The sequence below is a fragment of the Phycodurus eques genome, chromosome 1 (assembly GCF_024500275.1).
Source record: "Phycodurus eques isolate BA_2022a chromosome 1, UOR_Pequ_1.1, whole genome shotgun sequence".
Taxonomy (NCBI): domain Eukaryota; kingdom Metazoa; phylum Chordata; class Actinopteri; order Syngnathiformes; family Syngnathidae; genus Phycodurus; species Phycodurus eques.
In genome coordinates, this window is record NC_084525.1 from 47,544,793 (window position 1) to 47,570,098 (window position 25,306).

Consider the following 25,306-nt stretch of genomic DNA (forward strand, 5'->3'; position numbering starts at 1 on the left):
TGTGCTGGAGTGTTTTTCCTTCCCTCTGCACCAGTCCTTGGTCCAGACGGGTCAAAAAAGCTCAATGCTGGATTGGTAGACCCACTGCTGTGTGGCCATGTCTGCTGATTATTACTGCAAATCAATCAATTAAACAACCATCCAAAACTTTATTTATACCGCGGTTTTTATGCATGGAAAATTCTGCACAAATTACTGTACGTCATAAAAATGGGACAAATTGCTATATGCTTGGAGACACATTCATGCCACACGTGCTATTGCATTTGCACATATACACACGCTTGCACACTTATTTTACAGCAATAGAATACAAGAAAATAAAGTAAAATGAGGAAGTAAAACAAGGAAGCACTATCTTCAAGGAGGTATGGTTCTTAATGGCCCATATTCCAGTAACAATTTGATTTAATGTATTGTTTGGCTCAAGAAAATGAAACTGGCAGTCATTTCCAATAATATCAATCCATTTTGGAGCAATTGGCCAATAACGTAATGCCTTTAGAACACTTTCTTTTCATCGCCAAAATCAACACACCTCCTACGTCTCGGTGTGACGTCACTGGCAGAAGCGGAGTCCAAATTCACGGCATAGCCAGTTCGGAAAAAGGAAAGCACTATACTATATTCATTCATATTTCATACGTCTTAGTTGACGGGTAGAATCATCTCACCTCCAAAATGACAACTTTTCAGGAAATAAATCAAATGACCGCTTGCTTGAGTTTCCAAACACCGCTTTGTTCGGGTCACAATTCGTTCCGCCCTCATAAGAACAACATCGCTGATTTAATTTATCGATCAAAATGATACAAACATGGCGGGAAAGTGGGCAAGTCCCCCAAATCATCACCCAAATGTACTTGGACATCTTGACCCGTGGCAGCTTCAACCTCTGACAATATTACAGCGATCAGCCCAATCTTTTGGATTTTATGGACGTTATGCCTCTCCCTTTTTGCTCAAATGACCATCGATGGAGAAAAAAAACGTCCTTAGCGTCCATATAATAAAAAATATCAAGCCGCTTGTTCTGATCGTTTCAGAGGTGTAAAGTGGGCATAAATCATTTGTGAGGCAATCAAAACAAAAGTGAGCATTTATATGTGCAGATATATAATATCTTATATAAGAACGACCTCATGTGGGATGATGTGTGTCTTCTTTCCTCCATTTCAACAGTTGAGTTTTTTAGACAACAAGCCTTCCAACATGTTTCACTGTCACGATTTTCATTTCTCGAAAAAAAAAAACAATCCAGGCTTTCAATATAGGCACAAATTACACCACAGAATTTGCAGTAGTTCAATGAGGAAATGTCGTGTCAATTACGACTTAGTCTATTTTTGGGGGTTGGGGGGTTGTTTTCTGCAGACATCATTTGTGTAATGCTAAGGGAGCCGCGGCCTCGAGGGGGCGCCAAAAATCGGGTAATTTCTCTCTTTCTTTATTGATTTATTTCGGGATGGGGAAATTCACCTTGAATGTAATTATATTAAAATAAGAACGAAAGGAATACAAACTATCAAGAAAAAAGAAGTGGAGCAAGGTGAACTACGCACAGTACTTTGAAAGCAGCTCACCTCAAGGCTCTCTCTCCCATTTCCCCCACAATGTGCAGAGCGATGCATTCAAAGGGTCCCCGGCTGACTTGAGGCTCATGGTGGATGTCAGCCCCTTCTGTCTTGGACAGGCCCCGCCTTCTGTGCCCTGTTTTGGTCGCTGGGCGATGGTCGGTTCGAGGGGGGATTAGCTGTAGGGTGGGGAGGGGGTGCCCCCTTTTCTCTGTGGTCTTCCAGCCGATCGGGCCGGACCGGGCCGGACCTGCGGGAGCTTAGTGTCTTACTTCACTCACTCTGCACATTTTTATTACTTACACCATCACCCTTCCTCTCCTCTGGTTTTGCCACATCCTTTCTTGTCTTTTTCTGTCCTCTCTTATCTTGCTCTCTTGGATAGTTGCTCGATGATAACCCCGACCCTCCCCCCAAATGCACAAATCTGAACCCTATTTGATTGTTGCAATGTTACTTGTGCTCAAATATCTAACTATTGTTCTGCTGTGGTTTTCACTCCTATTCCCCTTGTCCACTCTGCCCCTCTGTTTGTTCCCTAATACCATTTTCTGTCCTGCTCCATTTTCAGTAAACATCGGAATCCGTCCATCCATCCATCCATTTTCCGAGCCGCTTCTCCTCACTAGGGTCGCGGGCGTGCCGGAGCCTATCCCACCTATCATCGGGCAGGAGGCGGGGTACACCCTGAACTGGTCGCCAGCCAATCGCAGGGCACATACAAACAAACAACCATTCGCACTCACATTCACACCTACGGGCAATTTAGAGTCTCCAATTCATGCATGTTTTTGGGATGTGGGAGGAAACCGGAGGGCCCGGAGAAAACCCACACAGGCACGGGGAGAACATGCAAACTCCACACAGGCGGTGTCGGGGATTGAACCCGGGTCCTCAGAACTGTGAGGCTGACGCTCTAACCAGTCGACCACCGTGCCGCCTAAATATCGGAATAATTTAAAAAAATTAAAAATAAGCAGAGGGAGTATTTCAAAATCCCCTGTTGCACAGCAAGACTGTTCCAGCACAAAAGGCATACAGATCCACCATTTTGGAAGGCCATGTAGCTGAACAGGATAGGTTAAAAAAACAAACAACAACAACAACAAAGCTCTCACAACCCACTTACAGCAATGCACAACAATAAACACATGATTTGCTACAATATTAAAGGACGATAAGAAAATGTAAATACATTCATTATTTAATGTTACCGCTCCATGAGCTGTCACCTTATCGTGGTGGAAGGGTTTGTGTGTCCCAATGATCCTAGGAGCTAAGTTGTCTGGGGCTTCGCGCCACTGGTAGGGTCACCCATGGCAAACAGGTCCTAGGTGAGGGACCAGACAAAGCATGGCTGAAAGACTCCTATGATGAAAAATAGTGGAGCGAGGTTTCCCTTGCCCGGACGCGGGTCACCGGGGTCCCCCTCTGGAGCCAGGTCTGGAGGTGGGGCTTGAAGGCAAGCGCCCGGTGGCTGGGCCTGCACCCATGGGGCCTGGCCGGGCACAGCCCGAAAGGGTAACGTGGGTCCCCCTTCCCATGGGCTCACCACCTGTGGGAGGGGCCATAGGGGTCGGGTGCAGTGCGCACTGGCCGAAGGCGGGACCTTGGCGATCCGATCCCCGGCTACAGAAGCTGGCTCTAGGGACGTGGAAGGTCACTTTTATGGCAGCGAAGGAGCCCGAGCTGTTGTGTGAGGTTGAGAAGTTCAGACTAGATATAGTCGGGCTCGCCTCCACGCACAACTTGGGCTCAGGTACCAGTTCTCTCGAGAGGGGTTGGACTCTCTTCCACTCTGGAGTTGCCCACGGTGAGAGACGCCGAGCAGGTGTGGATGTGCTTATTGCCCCCCGGCTCGGCGCCTGTACGTTGGGGTTCACCCTTTCGGTGTGGGATGTGTCCCGTCTGCCGGGCTGCTCTTGGGTGGACCCCTGGGCCTGATCCCGCCCCTCGATTGATCGGGTGGGGTCTTCAGCCGGTGTAAAACGGTGTCAATTCACTTGCATGTGTCCGCAGGCAGGCACACACCCCTGGGACTCTTTCACTGGGTGTGGGGTCACGCACTTACTGCGACAAATAAATCATGAATATGCAAATCACTTCTGTATCCCCTCACGTATACTCTCATTCTGTAGACTTTTATAATTTACATAATTAATGCCACCACAATTCAGTTGTACAGCCGGGTTCACGACCCTGGTCCTGCATGCTTCTTCGCCTGTCCTTCTCCTGTTCTATCTTGTCCTGTCCTTCCCTCACATGGGTGTAGCACTACAGCCCCATGCAGCACTCATATTTAATGTTTCATTCAACAAGTCTGATTCTCAATAAACCTCAATTATAATACCACAGCGGAAGCTTAAAAACTCCACTGTGACACAGTAAGACTGTTCTGGCATTAAAGGGATACAGACCCTCCATTCTGCTTGACCTAACAGCCGAACAGGACAAAAAAGAAAAGAAAAAGAAAGAAAAAATAAATAAATGAGTAAATAAAAGGAGAGAGAATCTACCAAAACCTACACTTTTTTTTTCATTTATTCACTGCCAGCTGTTTACAAAACAGCGCTCCCCATTTTTGCGGCCATTTTAGAGAATTTTTCCCGTTTTTCAAGACCCACAGAATATTGTGTTCTGCCACAATAGAAGCACCAAACCTACCAAAAGAAAGAGTAGATGCTCTTCTTTCACCAGAAAAAAAAAGTTTTAGTTTGTCTCCACTCTTTTATAATCAGCAGGAGAACATGGGTTGGTTTAACCAAAAACACAGATGTTTTTTTTAAAGAGGAGAAAATTTTTGAGGCGAAAAGAAACGAGGTAAACCTATAAAACAAACAACAACAAAATAAAAAATTGCTCTTTGTCCGAAGTTTAATTTTTGTCTGGTTAAACTCCAACGCGCACGTTCACGCAATCACATCCACACATACAGTATTCAGACTCAGTCCATATAGACATGATTACATTCCGACCGTAGTTACATATGGAGTTTATGATTTCTGATATTGAACTTGCGCACTGACCCGTCTACATTGTAGAGTGGAGGGCCCACCTCAGTCACTCTCCTCTTTAGGGCTGACTCAAGTTGGATCATTCCTGTTCCTTTTGCAAAGTCCACTAGTTCTGCTAGCCCCAATCTCTCCATGTGGGCAACGTCCATATGAGCACCTGATGGGGCACAGATCATTTCTCCAGCAAAATCTTGCCTGCTACTCCTGCGAATGGTTGCAGTGAGAGGCTTGACGCTCTTGCAGGAAGGTTTCAACCTGATCTTGGCAATCCGATCATGCGCCGACTCTCGTGAGGCGGCCAGACCAGACTCTAGCGCCCTCAGTGTCGGTGGAGAGATGTCGGAATTTATCAGAACACCAAGGTTTCGTACTTGGTCTTTAAAGAGAGTGACTCCAGGTATTTACTAACAGCAATTCTCTTTTCTTTATTGCCAAAAACAATTATGATTGCCACTAATCAGCCGTCAAATCTTGGATGATATCTTTTCTTTTTTGTCTCTAAGTTACCACGGTAACTTAGAGACAACATCTGTGGTGTCTTTCATTGTTCATTATCGGATTATTGATTAATGATTGATGTTAGTAAAACTCATTTCCATGGTTATCAATAAATTACAGAATTTCTTCCTTTCTTCCAAACTACTTCCCTCCGCACAAACTGTGGGTTTACTGGAACTCAAATTCACACTGTGAGTCATCCAAATCAAAGTCCTATGGTCCTAAATTCATCCATCCATCCATCCATCCATTTTCTGAGCCGCTCCTCCTCACTAGGGTCGCGGGCGTGCTGGAGCCTATCCCAGCCATCATCGGGCAGAAGGCGGGGTACACCCTGAACTGGTCGCCAGCCAATCGCAAACTCCACACAGGCGGTACCGGGGAGTGAACCCCGCTCCTCAGAACTGTGAGGCAGACGCTCTAACCAGTCAGCAAACCGTGCCGCCCTACAATGTATTATTTTATTATTATTATTAATTTGATAGTGGACATTAAGATCTGTTTTCCTGCATTTTTCTCTCTGCTCTGTGAGATTCTCTCTACAGTTGTTTAATATATTCCGCTTTCCAAGGAGGGTTGAGTTTTACTTTTTCAGGTAAAAGGGGCAATGTGTCCACAGTTGATCCAATTTTGCTGTGAGTGGCTAAAATAAAATAGTCATCAATGTACGAGCCAGAACCTTGTTTAAGATCTTATAGTCACAGCAGAGTAAGCTTACAGGTTGAAATGATTTGCACTTCAGGAGATCCACTCCCTTCTGTGGCCTGAGGGACTTCCTCACACTCAAAGGCCTCAACGTACACATTTTTTAGAAAGGAGATTAGTTTACCCGAGAATTAAAAAAAAAAAAAAAAAAAAAAACTCAAATCGGGAAGCCGTCCGGCCCTGGAGCTTTACCGCTCTTCTTCCGTTTAATTACCGGATCGATTTCAGTTGCTGAGATGCTGCTCTCGTGTTATTCTATGAAATTCGCAGAGGAAAAAAAAAAAAACCTGGGAGCCACAAAACCGTTTTGACATCTAAAGTGAGGATAACACTGCACATAGTTTTCTTAGAATTATGCATATAAAAAACTAGTGTGTTGCATTTATGAAATCAATGAACTACTACAGAGAAAATATTTCTGCATGTTACAAAAACATTTGTTAACTCTGAGATAACACTCTTGGTGAAGCTTACTTTCAAATAGAATCATCAATGTTTATATGAGTCCTCCTCATCCATCCATCCATCCTTCCATTTTCTGAGCCGCTTCTCCTCACTAGGGTCGCGGGCGTGCTGGAGCCTATCACAGCTATCACCGGGCAAGAGGCGGGGTACACCCTGAACTGGTTACCAGCCAATCGCAGGGTACATACAAACAAACAACCATTCGCACACACAGTCATGCCTTTCCTTTTCGCTTTTGCATTTGAATTCTTCATATGCTGAAAGCATATGTGGGGTTAGTTACAGTACATACTGTACTTACATTACCACATTCCCTGCCAGTGGCTCTCTTTACTCCAAAACAAGTTTGTCATAGACATAAGACCAGCGAAAATTGCTTTAGGTGATTAATTATATAGTAGGTGTGAAGTTGGACACTAGCCAAATATTTCAGTGTGCACATAATGAAATATTTAATTCACCAACACAAACCAGCCTTTGAATACAATCATAATTCTAGAGTTATTTTTTTTCAGTCAGTTCCATATTTTCCATCCTTTGTTTTTTTTGTTTTGTTTTTTGTTTTTTTGTTTTTTTACAGCCATTGCTGGTGTACGTTGTTCACTCAGCTGACTTCCCCGCAGGCAGCGTGGGTTCAGTTCTCACTGTTAAAAGTTTGTCTGTCTCTACATGTGCCTCGGGATTGACTGGGAACAAATCCAGGGTGAGGTCTGATTTTCTTCGGCAGAGTTCATGAACCTGAACAGATAAAGAAATGGAAAATGATTATTATATATTATATTAATTTCCCCAGTGGATTAAGCAAATGTGGTCCTTTGTCTGACCGGGGATGGACCATCTTGAACCTACTGAACTGGTTTTACGTGTCATGTGACATGCCGGGTACAACATTCCAAAACTGTCAAACCAACGTATAAAACGTCTGCTGGTCGTCACCCTCAGCATCAAGCATCAAGACTACAAAGGTAAGATAACTCAATTTTACATCGCACCTTTTCCCAGTTAATTTTTGGGGTTTTATTCTTCTTACACATGTTGAGGTGGAAAGCTCATTTTTAACCACACAAGCCCGAACCAGTAGACAACAATGATAAAGATTCCTTCTGTCATGGCACAGATGACTCGTCTTCGCCTGTTGTTCGCCCTTTGCGGGATCATCGCACTGGCCCAAGCTGTAGGTCCAAATATGACTGCACGACTCTTCACGTTTCCTGTTTTGCTCTCTCAATTAAACATTGCGCTCTTCTTCTTCATCGTTGTCGTCTTCGCAGAGGTCCTGTGAAAAAGCAGGTAGATAGCTGTGATGACGGATATTTAACATCGCTACACAGTCGTTTGATTTCCAACAATTATGTTGCAGTCAATGACTGTCCTAAAGGCTGGACTCAGTTGGACAATTACTGCTACGTCTACCACCATGATCCCAGGACCTTTTCAGATGCAGAGGTATGGAAGACCTTCACACAGCAGTTGTGTATATAGTTTACTGCAATACAAATGCCTGTTAACATGTATATCTAGTGCAGCTATTGTAATGCGGTCATTTGTTAATATTCCCCCCCCCCATTAGAGCGTCTGCAACGTTCTTGGCGGGAATCTGGTCTCGATAAACAGTCTCAAGGAACACGCACTCGTCGTCGAGCTGATTCGGGAGGGGGCCGGCTCTGTCGTTGACACCTGGATTGGAATCCACGATGCCGTTGAGGTGAAACATTGACCGGTACAAAAGTGCAAATTCAATCCAGTCACTTATTTTCACTAGAAGCCTTTTTGCCACATGAAAAAGGAATCTGTCCTCCAGACTCAATCTTGCCACCAACTGAAAGGGAGGAAGTATAGAGTTAAGGGTCTTCATCAGAGCAGTTTGCACCTGGAACATGGAACATGTCCTCTTGCTCCACCGAGAGGATGACACGTGTTAAATACGTACTATGTCCATTTATTCAGACACCATCATAGCCTCAAATATGACCAAATGTTTGTCTCATGTGCTCCACGCTGCTAGCTCTGTCTTTAGGTGTGACTCTTTATTCAAATGTGACTTTGCCTTACAGGAAGACGACTTCTTATGGACCGATGGCGAAGTTGTTAATTTCAGAAACTTTGGGGTTAACCAGCCTGACAACGACGGTGGAGACGAAGACTGTGTAAAAATTGAGGGAGATGGTTAGTATGCGTCACAATTTTTCTGAAGGAGAATAGCGTGTATGTGGATATTTGCTGAAATATATATAATAACGTATTGTGATGTTTAAAATGAAAGCAACTACATGGATTGTCATTTCTGTGAAAGTGGCATACTTATCCGTTGCTTGTGTGTTTTGTTGCAGACTCGTTGTGGGATGATGATGAATGTATCGATGCCAACCCATTCGTTTGCATCAGGGCCGTGGAAAAAAAAGATTGCCACTAATCAGCCGTCTTACCATCAAATCTTTTATAATAATGTTTTTCAACTTTGAGACGATATCTGTGGTGTCATTCAATGTTTATTATCCGGCTGTTGATTGCTGTCACTTAAGCAAATTTCCATGGGTATCTTTTGAATAAATTACATTTTGTCTGAGCATGACAATATGTCGGAGTGTTATTTCTTTCCCCTTGCGCCGATTTCAATGTGTTTCGCTTCATCACAGAATGGTGACGTCATGACCTGTGCGGGCTGCCTCGTGTTTGTTGCTTTGCCTCAATGTGCTGGCGTTTTAGCGTCGTTAATCATTCTCCTGGTAAACAGCAGCCTTGTTTTTCTGATAGGCGGATTTAATCACATGACACCCGCACCTCCTTATATCAACGTTTGGTTTGCCGCATGGAGCGTAAATGCCAGTAATCTTACAATAAACCGTGAATTACATTTTATACTGTTTACAAGGTATGCACAGCTCTTTACTTTATCATTTATGTAGATGCTATACGTTATTTGAGTAATGTTTGATAGTTTGTAAGACATTTTTCTGTATCATTTCAGTTTTACAAAAAAACTAATTCAACTTTACTGCAGCCTCTGAATTTTTCTGAGAGCTCGTTCGCTCTCTGTCCATTTGTGCATAGACACACACACCGAAGACAAACGAGGTGGTCAAACAAGAAATAGGACATTCTTACCTTCTTTGTGTCATTTCACAGTGCGACCGTAGTGTAAAATGTTGAACTAATATTGATTTTACATTTATTTTAACACCATTATCAAATGGATACAGCGCACCTGAGAACCAAATTATTATTGTTAAAATTGAGAAATACCCACTCAGTCCATCAGCAGAATGTCTCCAACCTGACATGAAAAAAAATAAACTGTGCCAAGCCTGTGGCATCATATGGAACAATACATGATGCTGTCATTTCTGCTAGAGGTGCAGGAAAGAGGCCTCTGAATATTTGCGTTCATCCACCACCTCTCATAGACAAAACAGCCGCAGGGCACACAAAATCCTGGAAAAGGCACAAAAACAGCACAAAGTCCATTTTACCACTTCGAGGTCAAACATTTCTGCCTGAAGAGGTCTGCGAAAACGTCATCACATTCACAAGTAAAGCCCAGCTTGCTCAGGACAGCGAAACCAAATCAAGACAAACAGGAAAGTTGCAGAAACTACAATTAAGACATAACACCTGCACTTCAAAATTGTTCACCTGTAGGCAAAACAATCTGGGAATTCAACTTGTAAAAAAAGTACACAAAACTTGTCAGACAGAGAACTTACTAAATCAGAGAAAGAAGTTTTGGCTGAAAGGGTCGCATATTGCCATGACGCCACAACAAGTGCCAGGAGTCGATATTGTCAAACATTGCAAAACAAACGCCTTCGGAGCGCTTTTTTTCAAAAGGACAAAGGTCACCTGAGAAGGCAGAGGAAGAGCCTGCGAACTTAAAAAAAAAAAAAAAAAAAAAAAGACCTATATATATATATATATATATATATAGGTGGACACCAACGGTGAGGGATGCCGTCAAGCTGAAGAAGGAGTCCTATCAGGCCTTTTTGCCTGTGGGACTCCTGAGGCAGCTGACGGGTACCGGCTGGCCAAGCGGAATACAGCTTTGGTGGTCGCTGAGGCAAAAACTGGGGCGTGAGAGGAGTTCAGTGAGGCCATGGAGAACGACTTCCAGACATCTTCGAGGAAATTCTGGTCCACCATTCAGCGTGTCAGGAGGGGGAAGCAGTGCACGATCAACACTGTGTATAGTGGGGATGGGGCACTGCTGACCTCGAGTCGGGTAGGGAGATATACTTCGAAGACCTCCTCAATTCCCCCGACACGCCTTCCCATGAGGAAGCAGAGTCTGGGTTCTCTGAGGCGGGCTCAGAAAGAAAGGGCTGAAAGAGAAGATTCGCAGGCCTGCCACGTCAACAGCACAGATAAAATAAACTTGACATTCATGTGTCAGCCATTAATTGAGGAGGCAAAATGATGACTTAAGTATTTCAGTGAAGACACTGCTGTTAGGTCGGTATGTTACTAGTCCAGTTGTTTGTGATGCTTTCAGGTTATTAGTGTTAGTGTTCCATCTTTGGAAACACAAGGATACCTCAGGGTGAGCTGTCTGGAAGACTGCGCCAGGTTGAAGCATCCATTCTTCCATCCATCCATCCATTTTCTACCGCTTATCCGAGGTCGGGTCGCGGGGGCAGTAGCTTTAGCAGGGACACCCAGACTTCCCTCTCCCCAGCCACTTCATCCAGCTCTTTCCCCCAGGCCAGCCGAGAGACGTAGTCTCATCAGCGTGTCCTGGGTCGTCCCCGGAGTCACCTCCCGGTGGGACGTGCCCGGAACACCTCACCGGGGAGGCGTCCGGGAGGCATCCGAATTAGATGCCCCAGCCATCTCATCTGTCTCCTCTCAATGTGGAGGAGCAGCGGCTCTACTCTGAGATCCTCCTGCATGACAGAGTTTCTCACACTATCTCGAAGGGATAGCCCGGACACCCTGGGGAGGAAACTAATTTCGGCCGCTTGTATCCGGGATCTTGTTCTTTCGGTCACGACCCACAGCTCATGACCATAGGTGAGGGAAGGAACGTAGATCGACCGGTAAATCGAGAGCTTCGCCTTTCGGCTTAGCTCCTTCTTTACCACAACGGACCGAGACAAAGTCCGCATCACTACAGACGCTGCACCGATCCGCCTGTCGATCTCCTGTTCCATTCTTCCCTCACTCGTGAACAAGATACTTGAACTCCTCCACTTTGGTAAGGATCTCATCCCCGACCTCGAGAAGGCACGCCACACTTTTCCGACTGAGGAACATGGTCTCAGATTTGGAGGTGCTGATTCTCATTCCAGCCGCTTCACACTCGGCTGCGAGCCACTCCAGTGAGAGTTGGAGATCACAGCTTGATGAAGCCAACAGAACCACATCATCTGCCAAAAGCAGAGAAGCAAAACTGACGCCACCAAACCAGACCCCCTGTACGCCTCGGCTGCGCCTAGAAATTCTGTCCATAAAAGTTATGAACAGAATCTATGACAAAGGGCAGCCTTGGTGGAGTCCAACCCTCACCGGAAATGAGTCCGACTTACTGCCGGCAATGTGGACCAAGCTCTGACACCGGTCGTACAGGGACCGAAGAGCCTGTATCAGGGGGTTCGATACCCCATACACCCGAAGCACCCCCCACAGGACCCCTCGAATGACACGGTCGAACGCCTTCTCCAAGTCCACAAAACACATGTGGACTGGTTGGGCGAACTCCCACGCACCCTCGAGGACCCTGTAGAGCTGGTCCACTGTTCCACGGCCAGGACGAAAACCACACTGCTCCTGCTGAATCTGAGATTCGACTTCCCGACAGACCCTCCTCTCCAGCACCCCAGAATAGACCTTACCAGGGAGGCTGAGGAGTGTAATCCCCCTGTAGTTGGAACCACCCTCTGTTCCCCACTTCTTAAAAAGGGGGACCACCACCCCAGTCTCCCAATCCAGAGGCACTGTCCTCAATGTCCACGCGATATTGCAGAGGCGTGTCAACTAGAACAGCCCCACAACATTCAGAGCCTTTAGGAACTCCGGGCAAATCTCATCCACCCCCAGGGCCTTGCCACCAAGGAGCTTTTCAACCACCTCGGTGACCTCAAACCCAAAGATAGGAGAGCCCGCCTCAGAGAACACAGACTCTGCGTCCTCATGGGAAGGCGTGTCGGTGGGTTGAGAAGGTCTTCGAAGTATTCTCCCCACCGACTCACAACATCCTGAGTCGAGGTCAGCAGCGCCCCATCCCCACTATACACAGCGTTGGTGCACTCCTTCCCCCTCCTGAGACGCCGGATGGTGGACCAGAATTTCCTTGAAGCCGTCCGAAAGACTTTTTCCATGGCCTCACCGAACTCCTGCCATGCCCGAGTTATTACTTCAGCGACCACCAAAGCTGCATTCCGCTTGGCCAACAGGTACCCATCAGCTCCCTCAGTAGTGCCACAAGTCAAAAAAGCCCAATAGGACGCCTTCTTCAACTTGACGGCATCCCTCACCATTGGTATCCACCAACGGGTTCGGGGATTGCCGCCACGACAGGCACCGACCACCTTATGGCCACAGCTCCCGTCGGCCGGCTCAGCAATGGAGGCGGGGGACATTGAGTCCGAGTGGACCATGTTCCGTGAACCACCTTATGGCCACAGCTCCCGTCGGCCGGCTCAGCAATGGAGGCGGGGGACACAGCTCCCGTCGCCCGGCTCAGCAATGGAGGCGGGGGACATTGAGTCCGAGTGGACCATGTTCCGTGAACCACCTTATGGCCACAGCTCCCGTCGGCCGGCTCAGCAATGGAGGCGGGGGACATTGAGTCCGAGTGGACCATGTTCCGTGAGCAAAGTTCTGTCGGTCTGTCCTTCTGACAGGGGATTCTGTCAGACGTTCCCAGCAGACCCTCACAATACATTTGGGCCTGCCACGTCGGACCGGCATCTTCCCCCACCATCGGAGACAACTCACCACCAGGTGGTGATCAGTTGACAGCTCCGCCCCTCTCTTCACCCGAGTGTCCAAGACGTGGCCGCAAGTCCGATGACACGACCACAAAGTCGATCATCGAATTGCGACCTAGGGTGTCCTGGTGACAAGTGCACGTGTGGACACCCTTATGCTTGAACATGGTGTTCGTTATGGACAATTCGTGATGAGCACAGAAGTCCAATAACAGAACACCGCTCGGGTTCTGATCGGGAAAGGGGGGGGCGTTCCTCCCAATCACGCCCTTCCAGGTCTCACTGTCATTGCCCACGTGAGCATTGAAGTCCCCCAGCAGAACGATGGAGTCCCCAGCGGGGGCGCTCTCCAGCACCACCTTCAAGGACTCCAAAAAGAGTCGGTACTCTGAACTGCTGTTTGGTGCATAAGCACAAATAACAGTCAGGACACATCCCCCCCACCACCTGAAGGCGGAGGGAGGCTACGCTCTCGTCCACCGGGGGGAACCCCAACGTACAGGCGCCGAGTCGGGGGGCAATACGTATGCCCACACCTGCTCGGCACCTCTCACCGTGGGCAACTCCAGAGTGGAAGAGAGTCCAACCCCTCTCAAGAGGACTGGTACCAGAGCCCAAGCTGTGTGTGGAGACGAGCCCGACTATATCTAGTTGGAACTTCTCAACCTCACGCACCAGCTTGGGCTTCTTCCCTGCCAGACAGGTGACATTCCACGTACCTAGAGCCAGCTTCTGTAGCCGGGGATCGGATCGCCAAGGTCCCTGCCTTCGGCCACCGCCCAGCTCACACTACACCTAACCCCTATTTTCCCTCCCACAGGTGGTGAGCCCATGGGAAGGGGGACCCACGTTACCCTTTCGGGCTGTGCCATGGGTGCAGTGGGGACTCGACTCGACTTGCTTGATTTTTTTTTCCCGGCAGTGACTTGGGACTTGCTCGAGACTTGAAGGTTATGACTTGAGACTTGCTTGTGACTTGCACACATGTGACTATCACTCCCACTTCTTTCTTCTTTATTTTACGACGAAGCCACGCTGTTGTAACACGTGCAGAATCTGGTTTGGCGTTGTCTTGCTGAAATAAGATGGGGCGTCCATGAAAAAGATACCTTCGTTTAACGTACAATGGAAAATTCATTTCAAGCTTGTCAGGTATCAGCATTGTCATGCAGGCCGAGTACCATCATTGCACCTTTTTTTTAATTACTTGTGTCAATTACATGATGGATTTTTCTTTCTTCATCAGGGTATCAACACATTTCCTCCACATTTGTACTTAAATGGCAGGAATATATTGCTCCAGGAACTAACTATCACAGATACTGATCCTTTTCTACAATTAAGGCTGTTTTTGTGATGTTTCCTTTTTTTTGTTATTCACTAGTTGTTAAGTCGGACGAATGCTACTGTTAAATAAAAAAATAATTGATCAAAATGAGTAGCAATAGAACAGTAGCAAAATTATTTTCCGCCATGGAAGTTTCATGGTTGGATTTCTTTTTCTTTTTTTTTTGTTAACTAAACAAGCTGCACAAAGTGGTGACTGGAAAACAAATTGTTTTTCTTTTTCCAGATACAGAGACGTTCTTCTGTTTCCCGTTTGCTTTGGCGCTGCTCAGTCACATGACGGCACAACGTGGAAACACGAGAGTGGGGAGGAGGAGCAAAGGACCGCTACTGACTCGGTATCGAAACTGACGATATTTGGATCGATCCGCTCACTGCTAAAAATGAATAGATAAAAATGAAGGTTGGGAAACATTGGTCTCCATGTCTTTGACGTGAAATCGATTGAATATGACATCCCACACCAAAATGCTTTATTCCATAATAGACATTTGCCAGCAATTAATAATTGAAATTAAGTGATCTGGGTTGGAGAAGCGAAGATTTTGTTCTGAATTACAGAATACACAGCAGTGAAATTTGATTTTAAAGCAGTCATAAGGATACTTGAGAAGTGATCGTTCTGCTGGATTAGATGGCGGTCGGATGGCCGATCAGTGGTAGCAAAGGTCAGCATCTTGGGCACAAACAAATCTGTTGTTGCCAGTGCAGCTGTTATTGTCCCAGAGACCATCTAGAAGCAAACACAAAATAGTGAAAAGACGACCATGAAAATCCTCTTCTCATCAATGTGTGTCATTTCCATCCAAATGACCAAACTCAGAGTTATAGATTTATAACCAATTCCAATGAAGTTGCGACGTTGTGTTAAACATAAATAAAAAACGAATAAAATGATTTGCAAATCATGTTTGACCTATATTTAATTGAATATACTACAAAGAGGCGGCACGGTGGACGAAAGGTTAGATCGTCAGCCTCACAGTTCTGAGGTGCGGGGTTCAATCCCCGGCCCCGCCTGTGTGGAGTTTGCATGTTCTCCCCATGCCTGCTTGGGTTTTCTCCGGGCACTCCGGTTTCCTCCTACATTCCAAAAACATGCATTAATTGAAGACTCTAAATTGCCCGTAGGTGTGAATGTGCGTGCGAATGGTTGTTTGTTTCTATGTGCCCTGCGATTGGCTGGCAAACAGTTCAGGGTGTACCCCGCCTCCTGCCCGATGATAGCTGGGATTGGCTCCAGCACACCCGCGACCCTAGTGAGGAGAAGCGGCTCAGAAAATGGATGGATGGATGGATACTACAAATCAGAATCAGAAGCAGAATCAGAATCATCTTTATTTGCCAAGTATGTCCAAAACACACAAGGAATTTGTCTCCGGTAGTTGGAGCCGCTCTAGTACAACAGACAACAGTCAATTTACAGAACACTTTGGAGAGATAAAGACAATTGTGCAAAAAGATGCAGAGTCCTCTAGCACTTAGAGCAGTTCGAATGACTCATATTGCAATAGTCCGGTGCAATGACCATTGTGCAAAGGGCGCCGAGACTTCAAGGAGTGTATGCGGTTTAAAGTGACGAGTAGTGCGATCATCTGGGACAATGTCGGTTGTGCAAATGTTGCAGATACTCCTCAGTCAGTGTGCAAATGGGGCAGATGCTACTCTGGCACGAGTGGCCAGTATATGCAAATAGTGCAGCATGGCGAGACAACTACAGTGAGTGCACGAGTAATACATAATTGGCCCCACAGAAATGTGACAACGAACTCAAGTCAAAAAAATTCCAGCTTGTTGTAATGGAATTATAGGTTAGCTGTTTAAGAAGTTGATCGCAAGAGGGAAGAAGCTGTTGGAATGTCTACTAGTTTTAGTTTGCGTTGATCGGTAGCGCCGACCTGAGAGAAGGAGCTGGAAGAGCTGGTGACCGGGGTGCAGACGGTCCGAGAGGATTTTGCACGCCCTTGTCTTAGTTCTGGCAGTGTGCAAGTCCTCAATGGTGGGTAGGGGGGTACCGACAATCCTTTCAGCAGTTTTGATTGTCCGTTGCAGTCGGAGTTTGTCCTTTTTTCTAGCAGCACCAAACCAAACTGTGATAAGACAAGATATTTAATGTTTAAACTGATAAACTTGATTGTTTTTAGCAAATAATCATTAACTTAGAATTTTGTGGCTGTTGGCTCAAAAAAAGCTGGGACAGGGTCTTGTTTACCACTGTGCTACATCACCTTTTCTTTTAACAACATTCAATTAACGTTTGGGAACTGAGGACACTAATTGTTGAAGCGTTGTAGGTGGAATTCTTTCCCATTCTTGCTTGATGTACAGTTTCAGCTGTTCAACAGTCCGGGGTCTCCGTTACCGTATTTTACGCTTCATAACGCGGCACACATTTTCAATGGGAGACAGGTCTGGACTACAGGCAGGCCAGTCTCGTACCCGCACTCTTTTACGACGAATCCACACTGTTGTAAGACGTGCAGAATCTGGTTTGGCATTGTCTTGTTGAAATAAGCAGGGGCGTCCCTGAAAAAGACATTGCTTGGATGGCAGCATATGTTTCTCCGAAACCTGTATTTAACTTTCAGCATGAATGGTGCCTTCACAGATGTGTAAGTTACCCATGCCATTGGCACTAACACAGTCCCATACCATCACAGATGCTGGCTTTTGAACTTTGCGTCCATAACAGTCCGGATGGTTCTTTTCCTCTTTGGCCCGGTGGACACGATTTATCAAAACAATTTGAAATGTGGACTCATCGGACCACAGAACACTTTTCCACTTCAGTCCATCTTAAATGAGCTTGGGCTCAGAGAAGCCGACGGCGTTTCTGGGTATTGTTGATAAATGGCATTTGCTTTGCATAGTAGAGTTTCAAGTTGCACTTACGGATGTCGCGACAAACTGTATTTACTGACATTGGTTTTCTGAAGTGTTCCTGAGCCCATGTGTTGATATCCTTTACACATTGATGTCGGTTTTTGATGCAGTGCCGCCTGAGGGATCGAAGGTCAGGGGCATTCAATGTTGGTTTTCAGCCTTGTCGCTTACATGCAGTGATTTCTCCAGATTCTCTGAACCTTTTGATGATATTATGGACCATAGATGATGAAATCCCTAAATTCCGTGCAATTGTACGTTGAGGAACATTGTCCTTAAACTGTTTGACTATTTTCTCACGCACTTGTTCACAAAGAGGTGAATTCAGGGAAGCTCCTTTTATACCCAAACATGACACCCACCTGTTCCCAGTTAGAACAATAAAGTTGATGAGTTTGAACATGAAATATCTTGTTTTTGTAGCGTCTTCAATTAAATATAGGTTGAACAGGATTTGCAAATCATTGTCCTCTGTTTTTAGTTATGTTTAACACAACGTCCCAACTTCATTGGCATTTGGATTGTAGATCAAATAGGAGCCGTTTGTCCTTTTAAAATGATGATATATTTACCACTGAATTCAATCTCAATGCAATCTCCAGCATCATCGTCACTGTTGAAGCTCGTGAAATCAACCTCTGAGCCATCAGTCCAGAAGAAGGCACCGTCCTGGAAGTCAGAAGAACGCATTTCAATGAGTCAAGTTTATTTGCACAGCCCTTCATCACAAAAGAGTCTCAAAGGGCTTGACAGGCCCACATTTGGCAAAGATCGACCACATCCCCTTCTCTCGACCTCCCCATCGGGCAAGGAAATAGCTCAAAAGCCCATTTGGGGAAAATAAACTTTGAGAAGAGACCACAGATGAGTCTAACCCAAAAGAAAACGCATGCTTGTATGTTCATACCAACATAACACATCACGCAGTGTCCTCGTTGAATTTTCGACATCTTGATGATGACAACAATTAACATCTCGCACCAGCTGATGCTGAAAATGTTGTTCAAGCGCTTGTGACATTTAACAGGATTATTGTCACTCTACGGCACGGTGGGGCGACTGGTTAGCACATCTGCTTCACAGTTCTCAGGACCGAGGTTCAAATCCCGGTCTCACCTGTGTGGAGTTTGCATGTTCTCCCCATGCCTGTGAGGGTTTTCTCCGGGTACTCTGATTTCCTTCCACATCCCAAAAACATTCACGGTAGGTTGATTCTTCTTCTTTTCCTTTCGGCTTGTCCCGTTAGGGGTCGCCACAACGCGTCATCCTTTTCCATGTAAGCCTATCTCCTGCATCCTCCTCTCGAACACCAACTGCCATCATGTCTTCCCTCACGACATCCATCAACCTTCTCTTTGGTCTTCCTCGAGCTCTCTTGCCTGGCAGCTCCATCCTCATCATCCTTCTTCCAATATACTCACTATTTCTCCTCTGGACGTGTCCAAACCATTGAAGTCTGCGCTCTCTAACTTTGTCTCCAAAACATCGAACCTTGGCTGTCCCTCTGATGAGCTCATTTCTAATTTTATCCAACCTGGTCACTCCAAGAGCGAACCTCAACATCTTCATTTCCGCCACCTCCAGCTCTGCTTCCTGTTGTCTCTTCAGTGCCACTGTCTCTAATCCGTACATCATGTCTGGCCTCACTACTGTTTTATAAACTTTGCCCTTCATCCTAGCAGAGACTCTTCTGTCACATAACACACCTGACACCTTCCTCCACCCGTTCCAACCTGCTTTGACCCGTTTCTTCACTTCCTGACCACACTCACCATTGCTCTGGACGGTTGACCCCAAGTATTTAAAGTCCTCCACCCTTGCTATCGCTTCTCCCTGTAGCCTCATTCTTCCCCCACCAGCCCTCTCATTCATGCACATATATTCTGTTTTACTTCGGCTAATCTTCATTCCTCTTCTTTCCAGTGCATGCCTCCATCTCTCTAACTGTTCCTCCAGCTGCTCCCTGCTTTCACTGCAGATCACAATGTCATCTGCAAACATCATGGTCCACGGGGATTCCAGTCTAACCTCATCTGTCAGCCTATCCATCACCACTGCAAAAAGGAAGGGGCTCAGGGCTGATCCCTGATGCAGTCCCACGTCCACCTTAAATTCTTCTGTCACACCTACAGCACACCTCACCGCTGTTCTGCTGCCCTCGTACATGTCCTGTATTATTCTAACATACTTCTCTGCCACTCCAGACTTCCGCATGCAGTACCACAGTTCTTCTCTGGGTACTCTGTCATAGGCTTTCTCTAGATCTACAAAGACACAATGTAGCTCCTTCTGACCTTCTCTGTACTTTTCCATCAACATCCTCAAGGCAAATAATGCATCTGTGGTACTCTTTCTAGGCATGAAACCATACTGTTGCTCGCAAATACTCACTTCTGTCCTGAGTTTATCCTCCACTACTCTTTCCCATAACTTAATTGTGTGGCTCATCAACTTTATTCCTCTATAGTTGCCACAGCTCTGCACATCACCTTTGTTCTTAAAAATGGGCACCAGTACACTTTTCCTCCATTCCTCAGGCATCTTCTCACGCACTAGAATTCTATTGAACAAGCTGGTCAAAAACTTCACAGCCACCTCTCCTAGATGCTTCGATACCTCCACAGGAATGTCATCAGGACCAACTGCCTTTCCATTTTTCATCCTCTTTAATGCCTTTCTAACTTCCCCCTTACTAATCATTGCCACTTCCTGGTCCACCACACTTGCCTCTTCTACTCTCCCTTCTCTATCATTTTCCTCATTCATCAACTCCTCAAAGTATTCTTTCCATCTAGCAAGCACACTGCTGGCACCAGTCAACATATTTCCATCTCTATCCTTAATCACCCTAACCTGCTGCACATCCTTCCCATCTCTGTCCCTCTGTCTGGCCAGCCTGTATAGATCCTTTTCTCCTTCTTTAGTGTCCAACCTGCCATACATGTCATCATATGCCTCTTGTTTTGCCTTTGCCTCCTCTACCTTTGCCCTGTGTCGCATCTCAATGTATTCCTTTCGCCTCTCCTCGGTCCTCTCAGTGTCCCACTTCTTCTTAGCTAACCTCTTTCCTTGTATGATTTCCTGTACTGTGAGGTTCCACCACCAAGTCTCCTTCTCTCCTTTCCTGCCAGAAGATACACCAAGTACTCTCCTGCCTGCTTCTCTGATCACCTTGGCTGCAGTGGTCCAGTCTTCTGGAAGCTCCTGCCGTCCACCGAGAGCCTGTATCACCTCTTCCCGAAAAGCTGCACAACACTCGTCCTGTCTCAGCTTCCACCACATGGTTCTCTTCTCTGCCTTTGTCTTCCTAATTTTCCTCCCCACCACCAGAGTCATCTTACACACCACCATCCTATGCTGTCTAGCCACACTCTCCCCTACCACTACCTTACAGTTGGTAACCTCCTTCAGATTACATAGTCTGCACAAGATGTTATCCACCTGTGTGCTTCTACCTCCGCTCTTGTAGGTCACCCTATGTTCGTGCCTCTTCTGGAAAAAAGTGTTCACTACAGCCATTTGCATCCTTGTTGCAAAGTCTACCACCATCTGTCCCTCCAAGTTCCTTTCCTGGATGCCGTATTTACCCATCACTTCTTCATCACCCCTATTACCTTCACCAACATGTCCATTACAATCTGCACCAATTACAACTCTCTCTCTGACTGGGATGCTAAGAACTACATCATCTAGCTCCTTCCAGAATTTCTCTTTCACCTCTAGGTCACATCCTACCTGTGGGGCATAGCCACTAATCACATTACACATAACACCCTCAATTTCAAATTTCAGCCTCATCACTCGATCTGATACTCTTTTCACCTCCAAGACATTCTTAGCCAACTCTTCTTTTAAAATAACCCCGACTCCATTTCTCTTCCCATCGACACCATGGTAAAATAATTTAAACCCTGCCCCTAAACTTCTAGCCTTACTGCCTTTCCACCTGGTCTCCTGGACACACAATATATCAACCTTTCTCCTCATCATCATGTCAACCAACTCCCGAGATTTTCCTGTCATAGTCCCAACATTCAAAGTCCCCACATTCAGTTCTAGGCTCTGTGTTTTCCTCTTCTCTTTCTGCCGAAGAACCCGCTTTCAACCTCCTCTTCTTCTTTGACTTCGACCCACAGTAGCTGAATTTACAACGGCGCCCCGCAGGTTGACGGCGCCGGTGGCGGACGTTGTTAACCCGGGCCACGACCGATCCGGTATGGAATTCTTTGGATGAACGCTCATATTTGTTTGGCAAGGTTTTAAGCCGGATGCCCTTCCTGACGCAACCCTCTGCATTTATCCGGGCTTGGGACCGGCCTACAGTTTGCACTGACTTGTGTCACCCATAGGGCTGCATTCACGGTAGGTTGATTGAAGACTCTAAATTGTCCGCAGGTGTGAATGTGAGTGCGAATGGTTGTTTGTTTCTATGTGCCCTGCGATTGGATGGCAACCGGTTCAGGGTGTACCCCCATCACGCCCGAAGATAGCTGGGATAGGCTCCAGCACGCCCGCGACCCGTGTGAGGAGAAGCGGAACGGAAGATGGATTGTCACTCTATTGGCAGGCCGCTGCGACGACACTCGGACTGGTCTTCCTTGATGCTGCTCGAGTGCCGACTAGGACAAGGAGAATCGGTCGCCTATCTTATGTACTACCTTCACTGCAAAGGCTCCCTTTAAAATGTCAAATTCAAGTGAAAATTATTGTGCAAAATCAGTCAATGGCCACGCACCACTGCATCTTAAAGAACTTGTCTTGGTTTTGTTCAAGATTTAGACGACTTTGTATGTGATAGATTTTTACACTCACGCTTTTTATTTGGCAATAGAAAAATTTTTGATGCCGCGCACTATAAGTGTAACAGCAGTGCCATCACCCGAGGGATTCGCAGCCTGAATACTATCAATTCGAAAATATGAGCTCAAGATTTGTCCGTGTTTCAACAACACATCTCAGCATTGACATAATTGTACAAAATGTGTGTAAATGCTTAAGTGTCAATGGTTACTGGGGATTGTGAGTTACTTATTTGAAGAATTTGTTTCACCTCTATCGCCTCGTGCAGTCCCATCCAAGCATCCTCAGTAGAGTCAGAGGCTGCCCGAATCAGTTCGAGAACGACGGCATATTCCAAAGCGCTGTGGACCGAGGCCAGATTCCCACCGAGAATGTTGCAGACGCTCTACAAGAAGAAACAACAACCCAATTAGAAAAATCAGAAAATATTCAATGTGGCAGACAAAAGACTAAAATACCGAAGACTTTCACTTTCTACAGATTCTGTACGTACAAACTTCGTTCACATCCATGATACTTAGATAATGAACAGAAAAACAGATAAATCATTGGTTTCAAAGCAGGGACCTGATTTACCACTACAACTAAATAAATGTTGTAATGTAAATGTTTTGTATACCTCTGCATCTGCAAACTGCCTGCCTTTATCTTGATAAATGAAACAGCGACAATCCACCTGAGTCCAGCCTTTAGGACAGCAGTTTTCTGCAATACAATTGTTGTTTCAGGGAGAAAATGAGCTATTTTGATTAAATCCGGTATCAAATGCTGACAAAATCACAAAATTGTTTTGATTTGATTTACTTGATTGTTGTTTTTTAAGTATTGAGACACAGTGACCAACCTTTTACATTACTGACTGGTTTAGACCACTGTCAAGAGGAAAAGTATGTCGTTAAAATCAGACTGCTGAAAAGTGACACAAATGAAGTCAGCAACAGTTAATGTATATCGTATAATATAAATATAATAGTAATAGCAATAGTAAATATGCATTCCTTGAAGTCAGCAGCTGAGGTTTTGACTTACGGCTCCAGTCAAAAGTCCACCGATCCCGCAGAGAAGGAACAAGGAGCGAAGAGTAAATGCCATCTGCGCAACGACAGAACAACAATTTCAGAATTCCACTCGTATTTGAACGAAAAGCTTGAAAAAGTTGAATTTGAGAAGGTGTGCAAGCGCGACCTTTGCAGTCGCGATGCTTCACGCTGAGGATGTCTGTGATCAAATGAGCAGCAATTCTTTTACATTTGCTTGTTGCAGCTCTGGAATGTAGTCTGAGGCAATCATTTAATTTTTATATGAACAAATACAGTGAACAATGAAGATGGATTGTTTTACTGAAAGGGTGGTGGAAAATCAAATGTTCTCTTGGTGTCGTAAACAATGACTTCAACCGCATACTATGCAGTCTTTGCTTTGATAATGTGAGCACACACCTATCCACCAACGCAATCTTGGCAAGCCTCACCATGATCATCATTTTTTATTTGTTTGGTGACAGACAACAAAAGTTAAGAATGTATGATTGTTGACGCTAAGATTCAGATGTAATTTTCCCTTAATTAATGACAGACGGGCCAATGTGAATGTTGTCAGGTTCAAGACAGTGGAAGAATTATATACTTCTTATCAAGACACAGGAAACTCCTCGGCTCAAGACTCATCCTGTGGGAGAAAGCTTTGCACGCAGTGATAAAACATTCCTCTAACTATAAGTAAGCAGAAAAGCACAACACATGATCACTTATTTACATTTTTCCATCATTTCCCTCCTGTTTCTCATGTTTTTGCTTATGTTTTACATCACTTATTTAGCAGCCGCTTCTTCTGGTTTTTGGCTGTAAGATCATTATCATGAACACAAGACATGAAATGCTTTATTTGATCTCCTCAGCTGAATCAAATAATGTCCTGATCTCCATTTCTTTATCATCATCGTCATCAGAACTATCCTGGTTCTGTTTTGTAAGAAGGGGGTACATTTGTTCTGCACGATTGCTCATAGATTGGATTGTGGTGTTCATTAATCTATTCAGAAGTGCTCGTAAACATGGAATACAGCAACATCCACACAATGTCAGTATTGCAGCAAATACTGCTATTTATATTAAAATTGATGAGACCAACATCTTATACTTGCCAAACACTTTCATCCATTCATCCCACATGGATGTGTCCACGCCAGAATGCTCTTTCATCTTGCGGTTGAGGGTGCGCAGGCCATCAATGGCCCTGGTCAGGCTGTCATCTGCTCATAGCACTTGTCAGATGTGCGTACTTGTGGGTACCACGGTTGCCAACTAATATACTCCACATTTACTGTCAGTAGTGTGGCTCTTTCATTCATGAAGTCAACCAAACTCAATGCATTCCACACAGTCTGCAACATGTTTGCACATTACAGTGCCTATCAATTCTTCTACTACAGTTCAGAATAACCTTGTGACACTTTGATAAACCTTTGTTTGCAGCTATGACAGGCTACACACGTCGCACCACCTCGAACCAGCTTTAACCTTGAGAGAAAATATGATTTGGAGGCAAATGCATTGAGATGTTAATATCTGTGTATATTTCTGCTGTTCTCCTTTCGAATGTTGCTTATTATTTTGTTAAAAAAACTTGATGACCTGCTTATTCACGAGGAATCATAATTTTAGGGAGAACAGTCATGTGCTGAATCCGCCAACACGACTGCGTTACCTTCCTCCGCTATCATGCAGGTATGGACTCGCGATGTCTAGTTTTCATGTTGTTGTTTGTTTTTCTCGATTTTGCTCCTGTGCAGACTGTTAAAATGAGGCTAGATCAGTGCAGGACTCGTGTCCCGCCTGTTTCTCAGCAGTCGTTTCCTGGAGCTGGTATCTTACACACGCACTTGTCTGATGTCCGTACCTGTGGGTACCATGTTTGCCAACTAATATACTCCACATTTACTGTCAGTAGTGTGGCTCTTTCATTCATGAAGTCAACAAAATCCAATGCATTACATACAGTCTGCAACATTGAACCTGTTTGCACACTACAGTGCTCATCAGTTGTTCTACTACAGTTCAGAATAACCTTGTGACACTTTGATAATAATTTGTTT

At 45.4% G+C, this 25,306-nt stretch overlaps 2 protein-coding genes across 4 annotated transcripts; one reads left to right on the forward strand and one right to left on the reverse strand.

Moving 5' to 3' along the window:
- Positions 1-7,124: 7,124 nt before the first annotated feature.
- LOC133412564 (galactose-specific lectin nattectin-like) lies at positions 7,125-8,831 on the forward strand. 3 transcript variants are annotated; one of them, XM_061695990.1, is made up of 7 exons: positions 7,125-7,221; positions 7,374-7,430; positions 7,528-7,546; positions 7,617-7,702; positions 7,827-7,961; positions 8,311-8,422; positions 8,587-8,831. In XM_061695990.1, exons 2-7 carry the CDS (start codon positions 7,374-7,376, stop codon positions 8,667-8,669), a joined length of 492 nt encoding a protein of 163 aa, XP_061551974.1. In that variant the 5' UTR covers positions 7,125-7,221; the 3' UTR covers positions 8,670-8,831. The 3 variants fall into 3 exon arrangements, with proteins under 3 accessions (XP_061551974.1, XP_061551965.1, XP_061551955.1); XM_061695981.1 differs by having other exon boundaries at positions 7,143-7,221; positions 7,297-7,430; XM_061695971.1 differs by lacking the exon at positions 7,125-7,221 and having other exon boundaries at positions 7,271-7,430.
- A 7,495-nt stretch (positions 8,832-16,326) lies between these two features.
- On the reverse strand, positions 16,327-23,507 carry LOC133412577 (galactose-specific lectin nattectin-like). Its single transcript, XM_061696001.1, has 7 exons — positions 23,398-23,507; positions 23,242-23,304; positions 23,057-23,084; positions 22,832-22,917; positions 22,463-22,597; positions 17,985-18,081; positions 16,327-16,619 (listed from the first exon to the last, which is right to left on the reverse strand). Exons 2-7 carry the CDS (start codon positions 23,302-23,304, stop codon positions 16,342-16,344), a joined length of 687 nt encoding a protein of 228 aa, XP_061551985.1. The 5' UTR covers positions 23,398-23,507; the 3' UTR covers positions 16,327-16,341.
- Positions 23,508-25,306: the final 1,799 nt, after the last annotated feature.